This window comes from Perca flavescens, chromosome 18, assembly GCF_004354835.1.
Source record: "Perca flavescens isolate YP-PL-M2 chromosome 18, PFLA_1.0, whole genome shotgun sequence".
Lineage (NCBI taxonomy): Eukaryota > Metazoa > Chordata > Actinopteri > Perciformes > Percidae > Perca > Perca flavescens.
Genome location: NC_041348.1, coordinates 28584416 through 28611344, shown reverse-complemented (window position 1 = coordinate 28611344; position 26929 = coordinate 28584416). Strand labels below are relative to the sequence as shown.

Genomic DNA, 26929 nt, shown 5'->3' with positions numbered 1-26929 from the left:
TTGTATGTATCAAACCCATTGATTTCATTAATGCTTTCTCCTCTCCTGGCTCTGCTATATCCATGAAACAGATCTTTGGATTTTAAAGCTTTTTTTTTTTTTTACATCCCATATACAGTAAATCAATTTCCCGGTGGCAGGATGTTTTGCTGGTTGTGGACAAAGGACAGCTTGTATGTAATTTGCAGTATAACTGTAATCTGACACAGAATGCCTCATGTGTGTGTTTTCCAACTGGCTATTAATGTGGAAAGGATAAAGGACAAGGCTTTCAAAAGTCTTCGTTTTTCTTACTGTCAACAATTCCCATGAATAGACCACAACAGCATGTGAATGTGCCATCTGGCCAGTAGTTATCTGCCCGTGAATCTGGGTTGGTGGAGCTTCTTAAAGGGGGGGGGGGGGTTGTATTTGTTAGGCAGTTGAGTTAAAATAACAATGTCTTTGCGCAGCATCGCCAACACGTCACTACCATCACATGAAATACGGACGCCTGGGCATGTGCCCTTGGTCAGGACTCTTGGTGTCACTTTGTGGCGCTCTGGGTCAGGACCTTTGTTTAACTCAACTCATGGGGCATAAGAACGGGACAGGTTAGGTTAGGTTAAGGAAAAGATGGTGGGTGGGGTTACAAAATGTATGTTTCAGTGACACGCGGGACAAGAACGGGACACAAACCCCGGTCTCCGGGATGAAAGTCCTGTGTTGTTTGACCCATCCAACACCCCAAACCAGCCGCCCTACGCGGCATTTTGGTCGTTCATATTACTCGCTACCGTTGTCGCTCTTAAAGCGCCCATATTATGCTCATTTTCAGGTTCATAACTGTATTTTAATGTTGTACCAGAATAGGTTTACATGGTTTAATTATCAAAAAACACCATATTTTTGTTGTACTGCACAGCTCCCTCTTACTGCTGCAGATCCTCTTTTCACCTGGTTTCTGTTTTAGCTACAGAGTGAGACCTCTTTTCATCTTCTTCTTCTGTACTATCTTTGTTTCTCCAACTGTGGTCAGTTACAAGGCAGGATTAGCTGGGAGACTTCTAAATGAGAGCACACATGTAAGTAGTTCTTTTGTAGATTATGGTGAACTTGTGTGTGTTGTAGCAGTGCTTTGCTATTGAGAACGACGTAGCATGCTAGCGTTAGCATTAGCATGCTAACGCTACGAGCTAACGGTTGTGGTTAGCCAACTCATTTCGGACTGTGACGTCACAGTCCGAGCCGATTTTGAACAGCTCACTAGGAGAATGAAGGCAGGACACATTCAGAAACCGTATCTCACTCAAAACAGCATGGTTTCATTTGTTTTTTCAAAGTTTGTATGTGTGTGGAAGCACCAGAGACACAAAAGAACACCCCAAATCCCAGAAAAAGTGTTTTTTTCATAATATGGGCACTTTAATACTACGTCATCTGACAGCGCTGCGGAGCTGCTGCCATTGTCATTTTTGTGTGTTCAAAAAGTGAAATACTTAATACTTAATAATAGATAATACTTTACAATTTAAAAGGCATAAGTCATTCCACCTGGTCACTGTAGTTTTTTTTAGGAGGAAGAAGTGCATTTGATGGGGACTATTTTCAGCAGCGGAGCAATCCACGTTGAAATACAGTGTGCGTGTGTTTGTTCTTGTTTAACTATATTTGTGGGGTCCCAAAACCGGGAATCCAGTGGGGTCTGGACAGCTTTGTGGGGCCAAAATGCTGGACCCCACAAGTTTAAAGGGCTGTTTGAGGGTTAAGACTTGGTTTTAGGATTAGGGATAGAATTAGGTTATGGTTAAGGTTAGGGTAAGGGTTAAGGTTAGGCATTTAATTGTGATGGTTAAGGTTAGGGTAAGGGGCTAGGGAATGCATTATGTCACTGACGGGTCCCCTCAAAGATGTGTGTGTGTGCGTGTGTGTGTCTGTGTGTTCTCGTTTAACTACATTTTTGGGGTCCAAAAACCTAGTATACTTGTGGGGTCCGGACAGATTTGTGGGACCAAAATGCTGGACCCTACAACTTTAAAGGGCTGTTTGACGGTTAACACTTGGTTTTAAGATTAGGGTTAGAATTAGGTTATGGTTAGGGTGAGGGTAAGGGTTAAGGTTAGCCATTTAGTTGTGATGGTTAAGGTTAGGGTAAGGGGCTAGGGAATGCATTATGTCAATGACGGATCCGCACAAAGATAGTGAGACGCACTGAAACACACACATGTGTGTGTGTTTGTGTGTTTGTATGTGTGTTTTTTATGGTAAAGAAGGAACATAATGGCACAGAGGAAGATGATACATCAGGCTTTGATAGACACACAATACTTGTTAGTACATTAATTAATTGATAATTGATTTCTTGACAATAAGAAAAATAGAGAATATTCTCAGCAGGATATTCTTATCCTTTAATCCTTGATGTATACTGACCCAAAACCAGAGTGGAGATACTTAACATTTGTGCAGATCTTTTGCACTAAATGTATCCTGCAGTTTAAAAAATTTTCATTTTATTAATCTGTGAAGCTGCTGTTGGATTTAAGTCATTTTCTAAGCGATCCATCTACTGTGGGATGTGGAAGAATCTTGTCTGCTGTCATAAATACTGTAATCACATCATGTTCAGGTGACTCTGTTCATTTATGCTGAAATCAAAACACACTGAGTCAAATCACAACAATAAAAGCATTTTACTCCCACTCCTTTGAGAAGTAGTTTTCTCACACACCCAACAACAGTCGCTCACTTTATCCAGTCCCAAAAAATATTACGGGAAACCCTTTGTGTCTCTAATTTTAGAGACAGTTGGAGGATTACATGCTCCTCCGTAAATCAAGACACATTTCAGCCACTTCTCATAAAACCATCTTTCAATCTTTTGGATATTGTTAAAAAAAAATAGACTGTTTTGTGCAGCTGAAGCAACCATGTTCTTTAAACTTTTACATTTTGGAGATGCAAGATTTTCAACAGTGTTGATGGGTGTAAAATCTGCTACATTTGTGTTTAATAAAATGAAATGACCCCGGGTTACTCAGATCTGACCTGAAATCATAACAATAAAGTAGAGTATGAATAATTACTGTAACTGATTAAAGTTCATCCCATTTAAAGAAGTAAAGTGTTGTAAATGATGTGCCAAGACACAGGGGAGTGCGTAATGATTGATCAACCCATAACTTCTTCAAAAAATATTTCTAAGCTGTGTGGTACAGTGGCCCTGAGAGGCCACAGCACACAACAATAAGACAACACGTGCAAATAAACCACAGCACACACTAACAAGACAACACGCACTAATAAGACAACACGTGCAAATAAGACAACACGCACTAATAAGACAACACGCACTAATAAGACAAAACGTGCAAATAAGACAACACGCACTAATAAGACAAAACGTGCAAATAAGACAACACGCACTAATAAGACAACACGTGCAAATAAGACAACACGCACTAATAAGACAACACGTGCAAATAAGACAACACGCACTAATAAGACAAAACGTGCAAATAAGACAACACGCACTAATAAGACAAAACGTGCAAATAAGACAACACGCACTAATAAGACAACACGTGCAAATAAGACAACACGCACTAATAAGACAACACGTGCAAATAAGACAACACGCACTAATAAGACAAAACGTGCAAATAAGACAACACGCACTAATAAGACAACACGTGCAAATAAGACAACACGCACTAATAAGACAACACGTGCAAATAAGACAACACGCACTAATAAGACAACACGTGCAAATAAGACAACACTTGCAAATAAGACAACACGCACTAATAAGACAACACGCACTAATAAGACAAAACGTGCAAATAAGAAAACACGCACTAATAAGACAACACGCACTAATAAGACAACACGCACTAATAAGACAAAACGTGCAAATAAGAAAACACGCACTAATAAGACAACACGCACTAATAAGACAACACGCACTAATAAGACAACACGTGCAAATAAACCACAGCACAACGGAAGTGTTTCCAGGGGACACTTTGAAGTGATGCACATGTGCCTCAACCATTTTCCGGTACATAGACAGACCAACAACAGGACAATTTTAACAATTTGCGCCATTTTATTCATCACTAAATTCACTTCTGAATACATTTTAGGCGAGAAATGAACTCTTTAGATTTCGAATATAGGCAGTCTTGCAAAAATCGTTGCCGATTGACAATTTGTTTCAAAGTTTTCGGAATTGAGTAGCTCCATAAAGTGACGTGACAGCCAGCTAGCGCCTGCCGGGGCAGCTTGTCTTATTTGCACGTGTTGTCTTATTTGCGCGTGTTGTCTTATTTGCGCGTGTTGTCTTATTTGCACGTGTTGTCTTATTTGCACATGTTGTCTTATTTGCACGTGTTGTCTTATTTGCACGTGTTGTCTTATTAGTGCGTGTTGTCTTATTTGCACGTGTTGTCTTATTTGCGCATGTTGTCTTATTTGCACGTGTTGTCTTATTTGCACGTGTTGTCTTATTTGCACGTGTTGTCTTATTTGCGCATGTTGTCTTATTTGCACGTGTTGTCTTATTTGCACGTGTTGTCTTATTAGTGCGTGCTGTGGTTTATTTGCACGTGTTGTCTTATTAGTGCGTGTTGTCTTATTAGTGCGTGTTGTCTTATTTGCGCGTGTTGTCTTATTTGCACGTGTTGTCTTATTTGCACGTGTTGTCTTATTTGCACGTGTTGTCTTATTAGTGCGTGTTGTCTTATTAGTGCGTGTTGTCTTATTTGGCGCTGTTGTCTTATTTGCACGTGTTGTCTTATTTGCACGTGTTGTCTTATTAGTGCGTGTTGTCTTATTAGTGCGTGTTGTCTTATTAGTGCGTGTTGTCTTATTAGTGCGTGTTGTCTTATTTGCGCATGTTGTCTTATTTGCGCGTGTTGTCTTATTTGAACATGTTGTCTTATTTGCACGTGTTGTCTTATTTGCACGTGTTGTCTTATTAGTGCGTGTTGTCTTATTTGCACGTGTTGTCTTATTTGCACGTGTTGTCTTATTTGCACGTGTTGTCTTATTAGTGCGTGTTGTCTTATTAGTGCGTGTTGTCTTATTAGTGCGTGTTGTCTTATTAGTGCGTGTTGTCTTATTTGCACGTGTTGTCTTATTTGCACGTGTTGTCTTATTAGTGTGTGTTGTCTTATTAGTGCGTGTTGTCTTATTTGCACGTGTTGTCTTATTAGCGCGTGTTGTCTTATTAGTGCGTGTTGTCTTATTTGCACGTGTTGTCTTATTAGCGCGTGTTGTCTTATTAGTGCGTGTTGTCTTATTTGCACGTGTTGTCTTATTAGTGCGTGTTGTCTTATTTGCACGTGTTGTCTTATTTGCACGTGTTGTCTTATTAGTGCGTGTTGTCTTATTTGCACATGTTGTCTTATTTGCACGTGTTGTCTTATTTGCACGTGTTGTCTTATTAGTGCGTGTTGTCTTATTTGCACGTGTTGTCTTATTAGTGCGTGTTGTCTTATTTGCACGTGTTGTCTTATTTGCACGTGTTGTCTTATTTGCACGTGTTGTCTTATTAGTGCGTGTTGTCTTATTTGCACGTGTTGTCTTATTTGCACGTGTTGTCTTATTTGCACGTGTTGTCTTATTAGTGCGTGTTGTCTTATTTGCACGTGTTGTCTTATTTGCACGTGTTGTCTTATTAGTGCGTGTTGTCTTATTTGCACGTGTTGTCTTATTAGTGCGTGTTGTCTTATTAGTGCGTGTTGTCTTATTTGCACGTGTTGTCTTATTTGCACGTGTTGTCTTATTAGTGCGTGTTGTCTTTTTAGTGCGTGTTGTCTTATTAGTGCGTGTTGTCTTATTTGCACGTGTTGTCTTCTTAGTGCGTGTTGTCTTATTTGCACGTGTTGTCTTATTAGTGCGTGTTGTCTTATTAGTGCGTGTTGTCTTATTTGCACGTGTTGTCTTATTTGCACGTGTTGTCTTATTAGTGCGTGTTGTCTTATTTGCACGTGTTGTCTTATTAGTGCGTGTTGTCTTATTAGTGCGTGTTGTCTTATTAGTGCGTGTTGTCTTATTTGCACGTGTTGTCTTCTTAGTGCGTGTTGTCTTATTTGCACGTGTTGTCTTATTAGTGCGTGTTGTCTTATTAGTGCGTGTTGTCTTATTTGCACGTGTTGTCTTATTTGCACGTGTTGCCTTATTTGCACGTGTTGTCTTATTAGTGCGTGTTGTCTTATTAGTGCGTGTTGTCTTATTTGCACGTGTTGTCTTATTAGTGCGTGTTGTCTTATTAGTGCGTGTTGTCTTATTTGCACGTGTTGTCTTATTAGTGCGTGTTGTCTTATTTGCATGTGTTGTCTTATTTGCACGTGTGGTCTTATTAGTGCATGTTGTCTTATTAGTGCATGTTGTCTTATTAGCGCGTGTTGTCTTATTAGTGCGTGTTGTCTTATTTGCACGTGTTGTCTTATTTGCACGTGTTGTCTTATTAGTGCGTGTTGTCTTATTAGTGCGTGTTGTCTTATTAGTGCGTGTTGTCTTATTTGCACGTGTTGTCTTATTAGCGTGTTGTCTTATTAGTGCGTGTTGTCTTATTTGCACGTGTTGTCTTATTAGTGCGTGTTGTCTTATTAGTGCGTGTTGTCTTATTTGCACGTGTTGTCTTATTAGCGCGTGTTGTCTTATTAGTGCGTGTTGTCTTATTTGCACGTGTTGTCTTATTAGTGCGTGTTGTCTTATTTGCACGTGTTGTCTTATTTGCACGTGTTGTCTTATTAGTCCGTGTTGTCTTATTTGCACATGTTGTCTTATTTGCACGTTGTCTTATTTGCACGTGTTGTCTTATTAGTGCGTGTTGTCTTATTTGCACGTGTTGTCTTATTTGCACGTGTTGTCTTATTAGTGCGTGTTGTCTTATTTGCACGTGTTGTCTTATTTGCACGTGTTGTCTTATTAGTCCGTGTTGTCTTATTTGCACATGTTGTCTTATTTGCACGTGTTGTCTTATTTGCACGTGTTGTCTTATTAGTGCGTGTTGTCTTATTTGCACGTGTTGTCTTATTTGCACGTGTTGTCTTATTAGTGCGTGTTGTCTTATTAGTGCGTGTTGTCTTATTAGTGCGTGTTGTCTTATTTGCACGTGTTGTCTTATTAGTGCGTGTTGTCTTATTAGTGCGTGTTGTCTTATTAGTGCGTGTTGTCTTATTTGCACGTGTTGTCTTATTTGCACGTGTTGCCTTATTAGTGCGTGTTGTCTTATTTGCACGTGTTGTCTTATTAGTGCGTGTTGTCTTATTTGCACGTGTTGTCTTATTTGCACGTGTTGTCTTATTTGCACGGTTGTCTTATTAGTCGTCTTGTCTTATTTGCACGTGTTGTCTTATTTGCACGTGTTGTCTTATTTGCACGTGTTGTCTTATTAATGCGTGTTGTCTTATTAGTGCGTGTTGTCTTATTAGTGCGTGTTGTCTTATTAGTGCGTGTTGTCTTATTTGCACGTGTTGTCTTATTAGTGCGTGTTGTCTTATTAGTGCGTGTTGTCTTATTAGTGCGTGTTGTCTTATTTGCACGTGTTGTCTTATTAGTGCGTGTTGTCTTATTAGTGCGTGTTGTCTTATTTGCACGTGTTGTCTTATTTGCACGTGTTGTCTTATTTGCACGTGTTGTCTTATTAGTGCGTGTTGTCTTATTAGTGCGTGTTGTCTTATTAGTGCGTGTTGTCTTATTTGCACGTGTTGTCTTATTTGCACGTGTTGTCTTATTAGTGCGTGTTGTCTTATTAGTGCGTGTTGTCTTATTAGTGCGTGTTGTCTTATTAGTGCGTGTTGTCTTATTTGCACGTGTTGTCTTATTTGCACGTGTTGTCTTATTAGTGCGTGTTGTCTTATTAGTGCGTGTTGTCTTATTAGTGCGTGTTGTCTTATTTGCACGTGTTGTCTTATTTGCACGTGTTGTCTTATTAGTGCGTGTTGTCTTTTTAGTGCGTGTTGTCTTATTAGTGCGTGTTGTCTTATTTGCACGTGTTGTCTTCTTAGTGCGTGTTGTCTTATTTGCACGTGTTGTCTTATTAGTGCGTGTTGTCTTATTAGTGCGTGTTGTCTTATTTGCACGTGTTGTCTTATTTGCACGTGTTGCCTTATTTGCACGTGTTGTCTTATTAGTGCGTGTTGTCTTATTTGCACGTGTTGTCTTATTAGTGCGTGTTGTCTTATTAGTGCGTGTTGTCTTATTAGTGCGTGTTGTCTTATTTGCACGTGTTGTCTTCTTAGTGCGTGTTGTCTTATTTGCACGTGTTGTCTTATTAGTGCGTGTTGTCTTATTAGTGCGTGTTGTCTTATTTGCACGTGTTGTCTTATTTGCACGTGTTGCCTTATTTGCACGTGTTGTCTTATTAGTGCGTGTTGTCTTATTAGTGCGTGTTGTCTTATTTGCACGTGTTGTCTTATTAGTGCGTGTTGTCTTATTAGTGCGTGTTGTCTTATTTGCACGTGTTGTCTTATTAGTGCGTGTTGTCTTATTTGCATGTGTTGTCTTATTTGCACGTGTTGTCTTATTAGTGCATGTTGTCTTATTAGTGCATGTTGTCTTATTAGCGCGTGTTGTCTTATTAGTGCGTGTTGTCTTATTTGCACGTGTTGTCTTATTTGCACGTGTTGTCTTATTAGTGCGTGTTGTCTTATTAGTGCGTGTTGTCTTATTAGTGCGTGTTGTCTTATTTGAATGTGTTGTCTTATTAGCGCGTGTTGTCTTATTAGTGCGTGTTGTCTTATTTGCACGTGTTGTCTTATTAGTGCGTGTTGTCTTATTAGTGCGTGTTGTCTTATTTGCACGTGTTGTCTTATTAGCGCGTGTTGTCTTATTAGTGCGTGTTGTCTTATTTGCACGTGTTGTCTTATTAGTGCGTGTTGTCTTATTTGCACGTGTTGTCTTATTTGCACGTGTTGTCTTATTAGTCCGTGTTGTCTTATTTGCACATGTTGTCTTATTTGCACGTGTTGTCTTATTTGCACGTGTTGTCTTATTAGTGCGTGTTGTCTTATTTGCACGTGTTGTCTTATTTGCACGTGTTGTCTTATTAGTGCGTGTTGTCTTATTTGCACGTGTTGTCTTATTTGCACGTGTTGTCTTATTAGTCCGTGTTGTCTTATTTGCACATGTTGTCTTATTTGCACGTGTTGTCTTATTTGCACGTGTTGTCTTATTAGTGCGTGTTGTCTTATTTGCACGTGTTGTCTTATTTGCACGTGTTGTCTTATTAGTGCGTGTTGTCTTATTAGTGCGTGTTGTCTTATTAGTGCGTGTTGTCTTATTTGCACGTGTTGTCTTATTAGTGCGTGTTGTCTTATTAGTGCGTGTTGTCTTATTAGTGCGTGTTGTCTTATTTGCACGTGTTGTCTTATTTGCACGTGTTGCCTTATTAGTGCGTGTTGTCTTATTTGCACGTGTTGTCTTATTAGTGCGTGTTGTCTTATTTGCACATGTTGTCTTATTTGCACGTGTTGTCTTATTTGCACGTGTTGTCTTATTAGTGCGTCTTGTCTTATTTGCACGTGTTGTCTTATTTGCACGTGTTGTCTTATTTGCACGTGTTGTCTTATTAATGCGTGTTGTCTTATTAGTGCGTGTTGTCTTATTAGTGCGTGTTGTCTTATTAGTGCGTGTTGTCTTATTTGCACGTGTTGTCTTATTAGTGCGTGTTGTCTTATTAGTGCGTGTTGTCTTATTAGTGCGTGTTGTCTTATTTGCACGTGTTGTCTTATTAGTGCGTGTTGTCTTATTAGTGCGTGTTGTCTTATTTGCACGTGTTGTCTTATTTGCACGTGTTGTCTTATTTGCACGCGTGTTGTCTTATTAGTGCGTGTTGTCTTATTAGTGCGTGTTGTCTTATTAGTGCGTGTTGTCTTATTTGCACGTGTTGTCTTATTTGCACGTGTTGTCTTATTAGTGCGTGTTGTCTTATTAGTGCGTGTTGTCTTATTAGTGCGTGTTGTCTTATTAGTGCGTGTTGTCTTATTTGCACGTGTTGTCTTATTTGCACGTGTTGTCTTATTAGTGCGTGTTGTCTTATTAGTGCGTGTTGTCTTATTTGCACGTGTTGTCTTATTTGCACGTGTTGTCTTATTTGCACGCGTGTTGTCTTATTAGTGCGTGTTGTCTTATTTGCACGTGTTGTCTTATTAGTGCGTGTTGTCTTATTTGCACGTGTTGTCTTATTAGTGCGTGTTGTCTTATTTGCACGTGTTGTCTTATTTGCACGTGTTGTCTTAGTGCGTGTTGTCTTATTAGTGCGTGTTGTCTTATTTGCACGTGTTGTCTTATTTGCACGTGTTGTCTTATTAGTGCGTGTTGTCTTATTAGTGCGTGTTGTCTTATTTGCACGTGTTGTCTTATTTGCACGTGTTGTCTTATTAGTGCGTGTTGTCTTATTAGTGCGTGTTGTCTTATTAGTGCGTGTTGTCTTATTTGAACGTGTTGTCTTATTAGTGCGTGTTGTCTTATTTGCACGTGTTGTCTTATTTGCACGTGTTGTCTTATTAGTGCGTGTTGTCTTATTAGTGCGTGTTGTCTTATTAGTGCGTGTTGTCTTATTTGCACGTGTTGTCTTATTTGCACGTGTTGTCTTATTTGCACGTGTTGTCTTATTAGTGCGTGTTGTCTTATTAGTGCGTGTTGTCTTATTAGTGCGTGTTGTCTTATTTGCACGTGTTGTCTTATTTGCACGTGTTGTCTTATTAGTGCGTGTTGTCTTATTAGTGTGTGTTGTCTTATTAGTGTGTGTTGTCTTATTTGCACGTGTTGTCTTATTTGCACGTGTTGTCTTATTAGTGCGTGTTGTCTTATTAGTGCGTGTTGTCTTATTTGCACGTGTTGTCTTATTTGCACGTGTTGTCTTATTTGCACGTGTTGTCTTATTTGCACGTGTTGTCTTATTAGTGCGTGTTGTCTTATTTGCACGTGTTGTCTTATTAGTGTGTTGTTGTCTTTGTTTTATTACGTGTTGTCTTATTTGCACGTGTTGTCTTATTAGTGTTGTCTTATTAGTGTTGTCTTATTTGCACGTGTTGTCTTATTTGCACGTGTTGTCTTATTTGCACGTGTTGTCTTATTAGTGCGTGTTGTCTTATTAGTGCGTGTTGTCTTATTTGCACGTGTTGTCTTATTAGTGTGTGTTGTCTTATTTGCACGTGTTGTCTTATTTGCACGTGTTGTCTTATTTGCACGTGTTGTCTTATTAGTGCGTGTTGTCTTATTTGCACGTGTTGTCTTATTAGTGTGTGTTGTCTTATTTGCACGTGTTGTCTTATTTGCACGTGTTGTCTTATTAGTGCGTGTTGTCTTATTTGCACGTGTTGTCTTATTTGCACGTGTTGTCTTATTTGCGCGTGTTGTCTTATTAGTGCGTGTTGTCTTATTTGCACGTGTTGACTTATTTGCACGTGTTGTCTTATTTGCACGTGTTGTCTTATTTGCACGTGTTGTCTTATTAGTGCGTGTTGTCTTATTTGCACGTGTTGTCTTATTAGTGTGTGTTGTCTTATTTGCACGTGTTGTCTTATTTGCACGTGTTGTCTTATTAGTGCGTGTTGTCTTATTTGCACGTGTTGTCTTATTAGTGCGTGTTGTCTTATTTGCACGTGTTGTCTTATTAGTGCGTGTTGTCTTATTTGCACGTGTTGTCTTATTAGTGCGTGTTGTCTTATTTGCACGTGTTGTCTTATTAGTGCGTGTTGTCTTATTTGCACGTGTTGTCTTATTAGTGCGTGTTGTCTTATTTGCACGTGTTGTCTTATTAGTGCGTGTTGTCTTATTTGCACGTGTTGTCTTATTAGTGCGTGTTGTCTTATTTGCGCGTGTTGTCTTATTTGCACGTGTTGTCTTATTAGTGCGTGTTGTCTTATTTGCACGTGTTGTCTTATTAGTGCGTGTTGTCTTATTTGCACGTGTTGTCTTATTAGTGCGTGTTGTCTTATTTGCACGTGTTGTCTTATTAGTGCGTGTTGTCTTATTAGTGCGTGTTGTCTTATTTGAACGTGTTGTCTTATTAGTGCGTGTTGTCTTATTTGCACGTGTTGTCTTATTAGTGCGTGTTGTCTTATTAGTGCGTGTTGTCTTATTTGCACGTGTTGTCTTATTTGCAGGTGTTGTCTTATTAGTGAGTGTTGTCTTATTTGCACGTGTTGTCTCATTAGTGCGTGTTGTCTTATTTGCACGTGTTGTCTTATTTGCACGTGTTGTCTTATTTGCACGTGTTGTCTTATTAGTGTGTGTTGTCTTATTTGCACGTGTTGTCTTATTAGTGCGTGTTGTCTTATTAGTGCGTGTTGTCTTATTTGCACGTGTTGTCTTATTTGCACGTGTTGTCTTATTAGTGCGTGTTGTCTTATTTGCACGTGTTGTCTTATTAGTGCGTGTTGTCTTATTAGTGCGTGTTGTCTTATTTGCACGTGTTGTCTTATTAGTGCGTGTTGTCTTATTTGCACGTGTTGTCTTATTAGTGCGTGTTGTCTTATTAGTGCGTGTTGTCTTATTTGCACGTGTTGTCTTATTTGCAGGTGTTGTCTTATTAGTGCGTGTTGTCTTATTTGCACGTGTTGTCTTATTTGCACGTGTTGTCTTATTTGCACGTGTTGTCTTATTAGTGTGTGTTGTCTTATTTGCACGTGTTGTCTTATTTGCACGTGTTGTCTTATTAGTGCGTGTTGTCTTATTAGTGCGTGTTGTCTTATTAGTGCGTGTTGTCTTATTTGCACGTGTTGTCTTATTTGCACGTGTTGTCTTATTAGTGCGTGTTGTCTTATTTGCACGTGTTGTCTTATTAGTGCGTGTTGTCTTATTTGCACGTGTTGTCTTATTAGTGCGTGTTGTCTTATTTGCACGTGTTGTCTTGTTAGTGTGTGCTGTGGTTTATTTGCACGTGTTGTCTTATTGTTGCGTGCTGTGGCCTCTCACGGCCACCGTAGTGTGGAGTGTTGCTTAAAGGATGTACACATTGTGCCACCTATGATCTCCTATCTATTGTTTAGTTAATGTTGAGAGGATGTGGTGACTGATGACATTTCAAAGGATGTTTTTACTCAGAAACTCAAAGAGGAAGTTTCATCATCAGCTGCACTGGCCGGACACAGCAGAGCGTGCGCCCCATGTACTGAGGCTCAGTCTTTGATGCAGCGGCTGCAGGTTCCGTTCCTGTGACCCTTTGCTGCATGTCATTTACCCTCTCTCCAGGGGCGGTTACAGGATTTTATGTGGGGTGGCACAGGGGGGACCAATAATTAAGGGGGGGTATTTTATTATAATACAGCATAGAAAATCTCCTTGGAAATATAGAAACAACATATTCTGTTTAAAAAAAAAAAAGAAGTGACTGGTCTATGATCCAATTGAATTGTCAGATTGACAGCACTCTATAGCCCAATGGATTTCAGGCCGGTGCCACCCTGTGACCCCTTCCAGCCCCGCCCTTGCCTCTCTCTCCACTTTCATGTCTTCAGCTGTCCTGAGTAATAAAGGCCTAAAATGGCCAAAAAAATCATCTTAAATATACAGTACAGGCCAAAGGTTTGGACACACCTTCTCATTCAATACGTTTTTTTATTTATTTTCATGACTATTTACATTGTAGATTCTCACTGAAGGCATCAAAACTATGAATGAACACATATGGAATTATGTACTTAACAAAAAAGTGTGAAATAACTGAAAACATGTCTTATATTTTTGATTCTTCAAAGTAGCCACCCTTTGCTTTTTTTGATAACTCTGCAAACCCTTGGTGTTCTCTCAATGAGCTTCATGAGGTAGTCACCTGAAATGGTTTTACCTTCACAGGTGTGCTTTGTCAGGGTTAATTAGTGGAATTTTTTCCTTATTAATAAAAAAAAAGCAAAGGGTGGCTACTTTGAAGAATCTAAAATATAAGACATGTTTTCAGTTATTTCACACTTTTTGTTAAGTACATAATTCCATATGTGTTCATTCATAGTTTTGATGCCTTCAGTGAGAATCTACAATGTAAATATGAAAGGAAACGCATTGAATGAGAAGGTGTGTCCAAACTTTTGGCCTGTACTGTATATATATATATATATATATATATATATATATATATATATATATATATATATATACATATTCCTATGCTGTATGGAGTGTTGCTTAAAGGATGTATACATTCTGCCACCTATGACCTCCCACATATTGTTTAGTTAATGTTGAGAGACTGTGGTGACTGATGTCATTTCAAAAGATGTTTTTACTCAGAAACTCAAAGAGGAAGTTTCATCATCAGCTGCATCGGCCGGACACAAAAAGTCTCAGAGATCATCGGCTGTCTCCAGAGAACACACAGAGAATGGCTCGACTGGAATTAATCCTCATTTTTGTGCTTCAGTTTGAAGGTAATTGTCCGATTTTATTTCATTATTATTTTTAATATTATTATCTTTTACAAAATGTAAACGTTCCCTATTATCATAGCCTGAAACAATTAAACCAGCATAGGAAACAAAACTATCTTTGAGGCTCTTCTATCTCCAAATTAAATCAGTTAAATTGGTCATTTCTGTCAATAACATAACAACAGCAGGTGTTTTGAAATTAGATCATGTATTGTATAGTGGTTGGCAGGCATTATTTGTAGATATAAACAACATCCATAGCACGAGGGTATACTTCCTCTTCTGCACTGTAACCATAACAACCCTCTCCTGTCTGTCTTACAACAGCCAAATCACTTATTTACCGTATGCACTTATTTGCTTACTTGCAAAGAGTTATTGCTCTTATGCTCATATGTGTAGGCTACATAAAATATGCTCGTACAGCCAGGAGAATGTTAGCTTAGCTTAGCATAAAGACTGGCAACAGGTGAAAACAGCTAGACTGTTCAAATGGAACTAAATCCCCCTACCGGCATCTCTTTCTTTTATTTATTTAATCAAACAGAAACCAAAATGTAAAACTTTTACTTAGCATGGGGTGGTGGCTTCCTGAAGTCACATTGAGGTTGCCAGGCAACCACCAATTTATTGTGGTTAACTGTATGTTTCAGCAAATAAAAATCTTTGAAAATAAAAAATTGTCAAAACATTTACTGTATTCAGATAATTGAATGTATAAATTGTCACTAACAACAAAAGTTTTCCTTTTCTGTCCATCAGGTATCAGTGGGAGAGAACCCTTTCTCTATAAGAGACCTGGACAAGAAGCTGTTCTGTCCTGTACCACTGAATCATTCTCCCCCCCAACATGCTCCAACGTTACATGGTATTACAACAGAGATCAAACTGAGACTCTCGCTGAGGTCAGGAACGGAAATGTTAGACAGAACTCAGCCCGAGCTGCCAGGCTGAGTGTGAACACTGACTGCTCTTTGGTCATGAACAACATCACTGCTGAGGATGCTGGTCGATACACCTGTCGGCAGGGGGAAGAAACTGATGAAGTTACAGTTCTAAGTGTTCTGACAAGTGAGTATCATTTCCATAAAAAAACCCAAAAGGAAATTCTACTTTTGGGAGATGCTTTTTTGGGGACAAAATGTGTGCCGAGCTCAGCCTCATTCCAGCTGAACACCCTTTTCCTGTCACTTGTTGAAATGCCACTGAAAGGCTTTGTTTCCATTTGGTTCAGTCCACCTTCACACTTTTTATTAACTCAGTAAAACAAGGAATAGAAACATAGAAAAGAAACTGGTCCAGATCTTGTAGTAAAGTCGCTGACTGTAAGATGAAACATGTTTATGCTGAGTCAGCAGTTATCAGGGGAGGCTGTGACTCAGGAGCTATGTGTGAATGGGGACTGTAGTGTGTAAAGTGTTTTAAGTGTTTAAAAGAGACTAGAAAAAGCGGTATATAAATAAATGCAATCCATTTACCGTCACTTGTTTTCTCTCAGTCTCTCCATCTCCACCAGACGCTGATCCAAAGAGGGACGGTGACGTCACATTACAGTGCTCTCTGTTTAGATTCAACCATCCTCGGCTAGAGAACAGAATCCGCTGGGTGGATGAGACAGGAGCTGAGCTGCTTGGTGAAGGCAGGTGCAGTTTCCTCCAAAAGACGGTCTGTGTCTCTCGTCTGACTGTGAAGCGTCAGAGTGGCCACAACAGGAAGTACACCTGCCAGGTTGTTGATGAGCAGAAGAATGTAAAGATAGAGGCTGACTACACACCTGACTTCATAGGAGAGATGACACATAATCAGACAGAAACATCTAACCCAGGTAAGAAAATATTCAGCCGACCAGACACAAAGCTTCAGAGACAAAGTGTCATGTTTAACAAATTCTAACATTGTGGTTTTCATGTTCTTGGATTAAAAGTTAAGTTTATTTTATTTCAAAAAGGGACGGTGTATATTAATGAACATTTTGAAAAATGTAAATATACAGGATTATAGCCAAAGCCTAATTTCCATCCTTGTTCCCAGTTGATGGTCCCTATAAGTTAAGTTAAATAAATACAACAAATCAGAGTAAAACATCACAATAAAAAATGACATTAGTAGCCTATTTGTTTGGCAGTTGAGTTCAAGTATCATCAATCTTTGTGCAGCATCACTTACTGCACCTTAAATTATTGTTCTTATTTATGAACTGATGTGTGTTGAACTGATCCCACAGGTGTGTCTCCTCTGAGCTGCGCCATGTGGTCTGTGCGTGTTGCGGACTGATCCTCATGGTTGTCATCACCGTTTCTTGTCATCAGAAACAAATGTGAGAACAAATTCTGATCATAATTTGGTAGAAGTGTAAATATAAAGTCATACATTCAGAATCTTAATGCTATTTTTTTTATTATTAATTTCCCAGGGAACACAAAACCACTTGAAAATGACAACAATGTGAGTTAAAAACTGAACTTTTTGACGTGAGTCTGTTGTTTCTACTGTGACTCAGAGGCTGCAGTCTCTCTGCTTCGTTCCCTTGAAACAGTTTTTCAGGATCTCATGTGTGCTGTTGTATTTCACAGGTGAATGATGGCGCCGACGTCCAGTATGAAAACGTGGAAGCACGTCCTGCTGCTGCTCGACCGCAGTGATCGACAACTTCAGATCATCAGAAAGTCAAATCCCATCAGTCATTGGACACATGTGATCAAAGCTTTCAGTTTAAATGATTGCTTTATATTTAGGATGCAAATAGCTCACTCTTTGTACGCCTCAAGTACTGCAAAGTATAACCAGTGGTGGAAGAAGTATTCAGATCATTAACTTACGTAAAAGTACTAATACCACACTGTAAAAATACTCTGTTACAAGTAACTGTCCTGCATTGAAAATGTTACTGAAGTAAAAGGTTATAAGTAGAATCAGGAAAATGTACTTAATGTATGAAAAGTACTCAAATACTCCCATTTTAGAAACTGGAAACAATCCAAAGTTCTGTCAATCAACTAAGTGTTTAACCTGCTAATCATTTCAGCTGGACTTGTAGGTCTATAAATTGTTGGGTAGTTTAATTTATGACAAAACATTTTATTTTATAAACTACATGTGTTTTGTGTGCAAAAATCTTATTTTGTAAAGTACCTAAAGCTGTCAGATGAATGTAGTGGAGTAAAAAGTACAATATTTCTCTCTGAAATGTAGCGGAGTAGCAGTAGACAGTGGCATTATAATGAAAGACTCAAGTAGAGTACAAGTACCTTTGTACTTAAGTACAGAACTTGAGTAAATGTACTTGGTTACATTCCACCACTGCGTCTATCTGTGCAAACAGCGAGCGGATGTTGTGTAGCTTCAGATTGTTTTGTAAAAGTCACTCACATCGACAGGCGTGCAGAGACATTTGACAAACTTTACACTTCTGCAAATCTTTTAAAGCCTCATGTAGCTAATAGTTTTGATTTGATTGCACATTTACTGTATAGGTAATTCTCAAGGCTCTGATCAACCCTGTTTCCAGCAGCAGCAGACAGGCAGTCAGAGATGGCAAAAGTACTCACTTCTTGTACTCAAGTAGAAGTACAGATACTTGTGTTAAAAAATACTCTGGTAAAAGTAGAAGTACTGATTTAACTTCTTTACTCAAGTAAAAGTAACAAAGTACAGGCTTGGAAATTTACTTAAAGTATAAAAGTAAAAGTAGCCTTGCGAATGACAACCATTTTTTATGCAAAGCTACCTGGACCACACAAATGTTACTAGAGTGCAAGCTGAGAAACTTCAGTGGACATGGAAAAAAGGCTCTTTATGCCATTGCCTACATTCTAAATGGATGTCTGCCAAGGCCTAAAACATCACATATATGATTATTGTGACAGAGACTGGGACTCCAGGTTAATAAGATTCTGACTGAGTAACAAGATATGAATTCAGTTGTGATTCTGTGAGAATTCACAGATCCAGTTTCTCCTTTTTTAATCTTCCCCTTAACATTTAAAGGAATCTACATGTATGTGTGTGTGCTCAAATATGGCTTAGGAAAGAAAATAAAGGATTAAATATGAATTACTAAACAGACATTAATTAAGAAGTTCCCCATACTTTATTCGCCAGGAGTCATTCTTGATGCCTAAACATCTCTCTCAGATAAGGCCGAGGATGATTGGGAATGTCTTGCTGCTTGTCTGCTGAATCTCTGGGATCTCTCATGTCACCATCCATACTACTAGTGCTAACGTTACCACCATCATGCTGCAATGATTTGCCGAAAATTAATGCCGCCGAATCTGTCGAGTCGTCTTGTAGTGGTGCGTCAAGTATATTATCAATTAGATTGAATTCGGTATTGATGACGCAAAAAATAATAACAGTAACTCCAGTGAAATTATTTGAAACTTGTTAATGAGGACTAGATTAGGACTGGATTTAAAGCTGACCATTCTGAACCATTTGCCCCAGGTGTGTCTGTTAAAACATGGATGGACACAACTTCTCTCTTTTGATGCTTTAATAAGATCAAGCAATGTGCAACCTAGCTAACAGGTGAAGAACACAAACAACTAAATCACTAGCTAACTTAATTTAAGTTTGCAAGAACTATAGACCAATACAACAACAGGCTTAAATTAACTGACAACATAAGTTATACGACTTACAGTTCTCAAGGACGCACACACACGATCTAACTGATTATCCTCCGGACAGATTGTGTCTTTTTCTTTTCTCTCATTTTTTTCTCCGTGTGGCCCGCTCGCGGTGCGAGGCGCGTGTCCGCGCTATTTTCCGACATGCACTCACAATCACTCCTGATAGACGACCTGTTGTACAAAACTAAAGTAACGAGCACATTTTCTAAAATGTAAGGAGTAGAAAGTACCGATATTCGTGTTAAAATGTAAGGAGTAAAAGTAAAAAGTCGCCACAAAAATAAATAGTAAAGTAAAAATATCTGAAAAATCTACTTAAGTACAGTAACGAAGTATTTGTACTTTGTTACTTCCCATCTCTGGATACAGTCAGAGACTAGCAGGTGGACATAGCATTTAGCAGCTAGTGGGAGTATTTAGCAGCTAGCTAGAGCATTTAGCAGCTAATGGGAGCATTTAGAAGCTAGCTGGAGCATTTAGCAGCTACAAGGTTCAATACTTTTCTCAGGAGTTGGTAGAGACCAAAAACAGAGCTAAGAGAACAGTGAATGTTGAAATTACATTCATCATGTGGACACAACTTGAATGAAATGGTCTATTGGATGTGTAATACAGAAGGCAACATTTGCTTTTTAAGATATACAGGTATATATGCTTTGATAATATGTCAGATGTATTTTTCAGCTTGTTGGAGAGTTTTATTTCTGCCTCAAAGAAACCAAATAAATGAATTCATCAATCTTTACATGATTTTGAATGATTGTACTGCCGTCGATTTCTGTTGGACTAAACACGTTCTTTCATCAATCATTCATTTTAAATTTTTTCTCATATAAATTCATGTCTTGTTGGACTTCCTGCCTTGTGTGTTTTCCCGCCTTTGTGAGGGTCTGCCCCGCCCTGATGTGTTTTGCATTGTATAGTGTATTAATTGTCACTAACAACAAAAGTGTTCTTTTCTGTCCATCAGGTATCAGTGGAAGAGAATTCTTTCTCTATAAGAGACCTGGACAAGAAGCTGTTCTGTCCTGTACCACTGAATCATCCTCCCCCCCAACATGCTCCATGGTTACATGGCTTTACAACCATATTCAAGATGAGACTCTCACTGAGGTCTGGAATGGAAATGTTAGACAGATCTCAGCCCAAGCTGCCAGGCTGAGTGTGAACACTGACTGCTCTTTGGTCATTAATAACATCACTGCTGAGGATGCTGGTCAATACACCTGTCGGCAGGGTAGAGACCCTAATACAGATGTACATACATATCTAAGTGTTCTGACAAGTGAGTATTATTTCCATAAAACACTCAAAAGGAAATGCCACTTTTGGGACATGCTTTTTTGGGGACAAAATGTGTGCCGAGCTCAGCCTTTTCCTGTCATTTGTTGAAATGCCACTGAAAGGCTTTGATTCCATTTGGTTCAGTCCACCTTCACACTTTTTATTAACTCAGTAAAAAAAGGAATAGAAACATAGAACAGAAACTGGTCCAGATCTTGTAGTAAAGTCGCTGACTGTAAGAGGAAACATGTTTATGCTGAGTCAGCAGTTATCAGGGGAGGCTGTGACTCAGGAGCTATGTGTGAATGGGGACTGTAGTGTGTAAAGTGCTTTGAGTGTTTAAGACTAGAAAAGCGGTATATAAATAAATGCAATCCATTTACCGTCACTTGTTTTCTCTCAGTCTCTCCATCTCCACCAGACGCTGATCCAAAGAGGGACGGTGACGTCACATTAAAGTGCTCTCTGTTTAGACATGACCATTGTTGTCTAGAGAACAGCATCCGCTGGGTGGATGAGACAGGAGCTGAGCTGCTTGGTGAAGGTGATGGGTACCGTGTCCTCCAACAGACAGAGTGTGTCTCCTTTCTGACTGTGAAGCGTCAGAGTGGCCACAAAAGGAAGTACACCTGCCAGGTTGTTGATGAGCAGAAGAATGTAAAGATAGAGGCTGACTACACACCTGACTTCAACGGTAGGAATCTGAAAAAAAAAATCTAAATTTGACCCAAAACTCTATCTGATTATTTACATGTAAATCCTGTAAATTGCTTGTCATCAGGAAATGAGTCTGTGTGTTTTAAGAAGAGAGGTCACATTGTCAAAGGTGCGAATTGCATATTTTGTTATGACTTACGTTTCTTTGTCTTTTCTTTGGTAAACCATCCTCTGACCACAGATCCTAATCAGATCTACATCATCATCGGGGGTGTGGTCGGGGTGGTGGTAGTGCTGGTCGTCATCGCCGCTGTTCTCATCATACACAGGAAGAGAGCCAACATGACAGAGGGTCAGTGAAACATAATGCGATATACATAAGATACACTTTATGATATTTGAACAACAATGCACCCTGAGCTAAAGTTGGACTATGTGATCAAAGATCTGTATTATGATAAGTGGTCACATTGAGCCCAGTAATGTCAGATGTAAGAATAACTTTTCATTCACTTCTCTGCGGCTTGACCGTGTTTAATTGTGCTTAAACCATGGCCACTGTCATTTGGAATTAATTCAACCTGGCCTGTGACCCTGTATGCATACATACATACATATATACATACATCTATGGATGCTAATAATGTGCAATAGTGCAACATTCATACAGCTATGGATGCTTATTATTTTCCCATAATACATGCACACACTGTGTGAACAAAACATGTGCAATAGGGAGATGTGCAATAACATTAGCACCCTTTAAACCTTAACACTTAAGCCTCCTGTTGTCCTCGGGTCAAATTTGATCCGTTTTCAAAACGTTTCTATATCAGAAATTTGGGTTTCTTGCAACCAAATTGTCAAAAGAAATTATGTGGATGGTTCCCTACAACCCTCTTCGCCAGTAAAATAAATGATCGTTTCACTACTTTTATTCAATTTAATAGCATTTGAAGAAAAATGTGATAATAGAACGTCAAAAGAACAGTGACAAAAATGATGGAAAAAAACAACAAAAACTTCATTTGAAAAAAATTGACAACTTGGAAAAATGTTGCAAAAGAAAACCAAAATATTTTACAAAACTTTACTGTTTTCCTATTGATTTATTGTGTAGAAACTTAAAAAAAAGTTATTTTAACATCAACCTGCCAAAGGGACTAAAGATGTAAATTAGCTACCAGCTATATTCTTGTATATTTACATAAATATTCATTAATATGCACTTTTCCTGTTTTAAAATCTCAAACCCAATGTCAATAGACTTCTGCCTGCTAATCAAAAAGTGTGTTCCATTGCCTCAGTATGAATACAATTATGTGTTTAATGTACGTAATGATCATATTTGAAGACATGAAATGTTACCTTTGTTCCAGATGTTCTGAAACCAACTCAACACCCTGTGAGTAAAATGTATTTTTAAATGACACAATCACGCAAGAAAATATGATTGGGCTACTTTCCAGACATTTTCATTTAGATTTCAGGAATATATGTACTCATACGATATTAACCGTTTCAACATTTGCCACTGACAAATGGACAGTAAACTATGAGGTGTGTTCAATTTCCTCACTCTCTTCGATTTGGTTTATTAAGACATTAGAAGAAGCCTCAGGTCAGCAAATGTCCGTCAGTGGTTCACTAATCTTTGGCTTGTCTCATGATGCAGAAATACACATTCATCCAGTGAAATCCTGCTTAATTCATTTGAAGGGAAATATTTGCAATCGGCATATTCAATTCCTTTGTTATGGAATTCAGAAAATGTCGGAACCAAATGCGGATTTAATACAATAAAATCCATACAAACAAAAGGAGTCTTGAATACAGAGGGCAAACTTAGTCCAAAACGTAGTGGAAGTCAAAAACAGAAATCACAAGAAACAGGAACACAGAGACAAAGGGGTAGACCACACACACACACACACACACACACACACACACACACACACACACACACACACACAATCATAAATCACAATCACAATCACACAATCCAATACAGAACAATGATCTGATACTAGACAAAGACAACACAGAGACTAAATACAAGAGGTAACGAGGGTGAAACAAGGAAGAGGTGACACGAGGGCTCAGGAACAGGTGAAACACATCAGGGCGGGGCAGACAACAACGTAGGCGGGAAAACACAAGACAGGAAGTAAAAACAAGACATGACAAGGGAGGCAAAATAAATCAAGAAACTGAAACACATGCACAACCATAACACCCTTTTTGTGAAATAAATCCACATATTTGGAGTTTAGTTTGCATATATCATAGCTCTCTTGCCCGTCATTTTTATATCCTGGTCCTGGATAGATGTGAGAATGAGACACCATCTCTGGCATGTCATTTTCATCAAGTTTCATTGCAAACGGATACTGAATACTTACTTAAACTGAGAAGATCAGATTTATTCCACTAAACCCAATTAAGTTAATGTAAAATCCAAAAATGGCCCATGGAAACAATGAATATATGTGCTCACTGCTGCCACTGGAGGCCAGAAGCTGTATTACAACAACAAGGATGTAGAAGGTCTTTTTGTCTTCACTGTAAAGGCAAAGTTAAGTTGTATTTTGTTGTGAACCACTGTGTTGTTTGTACTCAGGGCGAGCCAGAGAGCAATCTGACCTATGTCACTGTAAACCATGCTAATCAGCAGGCCTCTTCTTGCAAAAAGGTGAGTGACACATTCTATTCATTCAGCTATGATTGATTTTCTACTTTGGTAATGGCTTAAAGGAGCAGACTGTAGGATTTAGGGAGATCTGTTGGCAGAAATGGAATACAATCTTCCAGTGTTTTTCTTAGGTTTGTGGAAGACTTAGGTGCCTGTATTTGGAGGGGATTTAGGAGTCCTCCCTCAAGAAAAAAAAATGCAATTTCACATAATCACATAATAATAATACTCAAAAAGCTTAAAGACAAAACTTGCTAAAGAAGTCCACTGGAGAAACACCTACATTCATTACATCTTAGAAAGTTATTTAGTTTGTTTTGATCCTTACATTGATTTTACATTCATTTGGTTTAGGTCAGGGGTGTCAAACATAAGGACCGTGGACCAAAATTGGCCCACCAAAGGGTCCAGTCGGGCCCACTGGATGACTTTGAAAAGTGTGAAAATTGCGGAGAAGTAATTCATTCCAATTCCAAATTTACCACTTTAATATCACACACTTAATCCGAGTTCTCTTTCCGTAAATTAAAGACTTTAATCTAAGAAATTCTGAGTTTTTTTCTCAGAATATTACCCCTCTCTCCCGAGTCCGTATCATTATTTTTTTCCCTACAATGGCCTCAGAACGCAGAAGCAAATTGCGTTCACCAACATCAAGCTGACAAGAAACTCAGTGGCAGATAAAGTTTCTGATCTTTCTGGAGTGGTTAACTGGTCAAATTAGGGGTATGTGGCCCAGGAACTGAAATGAGTTTGACACCCCTGGTTCAGGTGGTACCTAAAACTGCTTGGGTGCTGCGCCTAAGCCTTAGGGAAACCCCTGTATTCATTTTGTTTTTATTAGTGTATACTCTTTTTTTGTAAGCTGAGAATGAGCCCTTCATATCTGCAAAGGGAACAGGTCCTCTCTCCTGGAGCCCGCCATTGTTCATCGCCATAGCAGCTTACAGCAAACCCTAGGCATAATTTACAGGGGGATGGAGGGGTACCAACCCCCAATAATCAAAACTGGCAAGTGCACCTCCCCCAAAAAAAAAAAAAAAAAAAAAAAAAATTATAATTTCCTTTACATAAATAAAGTCATTTGCACCATAAATTTATGCAGAAAATTTCCCCAGAATGCAGGAAATGAAGTGTTTGATATGTTCAAAATTTCAACTTTGTTAAAATGATTGGATGATTATTCAATTTCAATTTCAATTCAATTCAATTTTATTTATAGTATCAAATCATAACAAGAGTTATCTCAAGACACTTTACAGATAGAGTAGGTCTAGACCACACTCTATAATTTACAAAGACCCAACAATCCCAGTAATTCCCCCCAAGAGCAAGCATTTAGTGAGACAGTGGCGAGGAAAACCTTCCATTTAGGCAGAAGCCTCGAGCGGTGAGGAAAACTATGACTAGAAATAGTAGTTGTAGTAGTTTATGGCGTAGCAGGGCACTGCATGGCATTACGTGGTGTAGCAGGACGTAGCAGGGCATAGATTCAAGATTATTTTATTGTCATTCCAAAAAACACTTCAGGAAGTGCAGTGTAGAATGAAATTACGTTGCATAGGACCACCATAAAAACAGACATAAAAAAAAACATCAGCAGCTAGAAGATTGCAATTATAAAGAGATAAATAAATATGGTGTAGTAAAAATATGATATATAAATAAGATAGCTAGCAATTAAAAATATGAGAGATGTAGAAATACATGTGTATAAACATATCCCACGCATACCCATACATATACATATGTCATATGCACACATACATATCCACACACACATATATACACACAAATGCATGCATACACCCATACATATGTTCCACATTGTCTCAATTTACAGTGTGGTGCTGTTTAACAGTCTGATTGCAGTTGGAAAAAAAACTGACGCGAAACTGCACAGACTTACTCCTTAGGATGTGATACCGCCTGCCTGAGGGCAGGAGAGAGAAACAGACTGTGGCGGGGTGTGTGTAGAGTCCTTGATGATTTTTGCCCTTGAAAGGCTGCGTTGTTTGGCCAGGTTCTCCATAGGTGGCAGCGTTGCCCCAATGGTCCTCCCAGCTGACCTCACCGCCCTCCTCAGGCCTCAGCCCTCCTTTTCTAATATATTGTAATATATAACTTTGTTTTCAAGATATTTCTTTATTCTGTTTGTTATTGTTTTCATTTTATTTTAATTGTAAGTTTTCTTCTTGTTATTTAGTTTTGTAAGCAGATATTGTTGTATATATTTTCTTTTTTTTTTTTTTTTTTTGCACTCTCAATGGTTCCCCTGTAGACGGTGGTGAGGACTGTTGGGTTGAAATGGGCCTTTTTCTGTCTCCTTAAGAAGAGCGGGCGTTATGTGCGACTGACAACGAAGATCTTACAGAAGTTGAGAGGTCTCACTCTGTAGCTAAAACAGAGACCTGACACAGGGTGAAAAGAGGAGCTGCAGCAATGTGCAGTACAACAAAAATATGGTGTTTTTTTTGAAAATTAAACCATGTAAACCTATTCTGATACAATCTCAAATTACAATTATGAACCTGAAAATGAGCAGAATATGGCCGCTTTAACTATTTGTCGAAATAATTCACACTTTCAGCTTTTTTACCTCACAAATTAGGTATAATTTCATAGAAATTAGGTTCATTGACTATGAATAAAAAAAAAAGAAAAAAAAAAGAAATGTTAAACTAGTGCCAATAAGTTGATGTTAATGGTGAATCTGGTGGTAGGGAAAGAAAAAAAAAAAAGCGACAGAAATCTTGAAGAAAAGCGTCTAAAACAGGGTTAACCCGGGAGGACAACAAGTGGTCAACGGGAAGACAACACAAGGGATACACTTTTGGCAGTGGAGAGTATCTTTTCATTTCCAAGCCTGAAACCTTTTTCCATATACTGAAAGAAAGCAAATGACATACCAGAAAATAGAGAGCTCACCATAAGGTTTGGTAAATATAGATCATATTGTAGTTCCTAGCGTGAATCATGTAACACCTCCTGTTTGTGTCATACAGGTCAAAAAGGAGGAGGTGATGTATTCTACAGTCAAAAGTCAGACGACAGAAGCAGACGAGGATCCCAGCAGTCTCTACAGCAATGTCCGAAACCCCAAATAAATCAGAGGAAATGGGACTTCTCACAATGACCTGTTCAGAGATCCTGCCGTCAGAGTGTTTTCTGTCTGTTAGGGAGTGGAAAGTTGGATTTGTGATTTTTCTAGTTTGTGTTGTACTGGCTTTGCTGAGCATCTGGTAAGGATGCCCCCCGGGCGCCTCCCTAGGGGGGTTTTTCCAGGCACGTCCAGCTGGTAG

At 38.8% G+C, this 26929-nt stretch overlaps 2 protein-coding genes across 2 annotated transcripts; both read left to right on the top strand.

Moving 5' to 3' along the window:
- Window positions 1–1025: 1025 nt before the first annotated feature.
- On the top strand, window positions 1026–26929 carry LOC114573490 (uncharacterized). The gene is made up of 7 exons (XM_028605720.1): window positions 1026–1064; window positions 19965–20279; window positions 20682–20972; window positions 21177–21287; window positions 22315–22340; window positions 23556–23627; window positions 26633–26929. Exons 2-7 carry the CDS (start codon window positions 20060–20062, stop codon window positions 26732–26734), a joined length of 822 nt encoding a protein of 273 aa, XP_028461521.1. The 5' UTR covers window positions 1026–1064; window positions 19965–20059; the 3' UTR covers window positions 26735–26929.
- On the top strand, window positions 14295–17002 carry LOC114572874 (uncharacterized). Its single transcript, XM_028604655.1, has 5 exons — window positions 14295–14360; window positions 15123–15431; window positions 15859–16185; window positions 16774–16805; window positions 16934–17002. Exons 1-5 carry the CDS (start codon window positions 14315–14317, stop codon window positions 17000–17002), a joined length of 783 nt encoding a protein of 260 aa, XP_028460456.1. The 5' UTR covers window positions 14295–14314.

What these genes read in the sequence shown, in the direction of transcription:
- LOC114572874 (XM_028604655.1), top strand. Translation starts at nt 14,315, where the DNA reads ATGGCTCGACTGGAATTAATCCTCATTTTTGTGCTTCAGTTTGAAG. An exon ending in TTTTGTGCTTCAGTTTGAAG is followed by an intron (nt 14,361 to 15,122) that starts GTAATTGTCCGA and finishes TCTGTCCATCAG; the next exon opens with GTATCAGTGGGAGAGAACCC. An exon ending in CACTTGAAAATGACAACAAT is followed by an intron (nt 16,806 to 16,933) that starts GTGAGTTAAAAA and finishes TGTATTTCACAG; the next exon opens with GTGAATGATGGCGCCGACGT.
- LOC114573490 (XM_028605720.1), top strand. Translation starts at nt 20,060, where the DNA reads ATGGTTACATGGCTTTACAACCATATTCAAGATGAGACTCTCACTGAG. An exon ending in ATATCTAAGTGTTCTGACAA is followed by an intron (nt 20,280 to 20,681) that starts GTGAGTATTATT and finishes GTTTTCTCTCAG; the next exon opens with TCTCTCCATCTCCACCAGAC. An exon ending in TGAAACCAACTCAACACCCT is followed by an intron (nt 22,341 to 23,555) that starts GTGAGTAAAATG and finishes GTTTGTACTCAG; the next exon opens with GGCGAGCCAGAGAGCAATCT.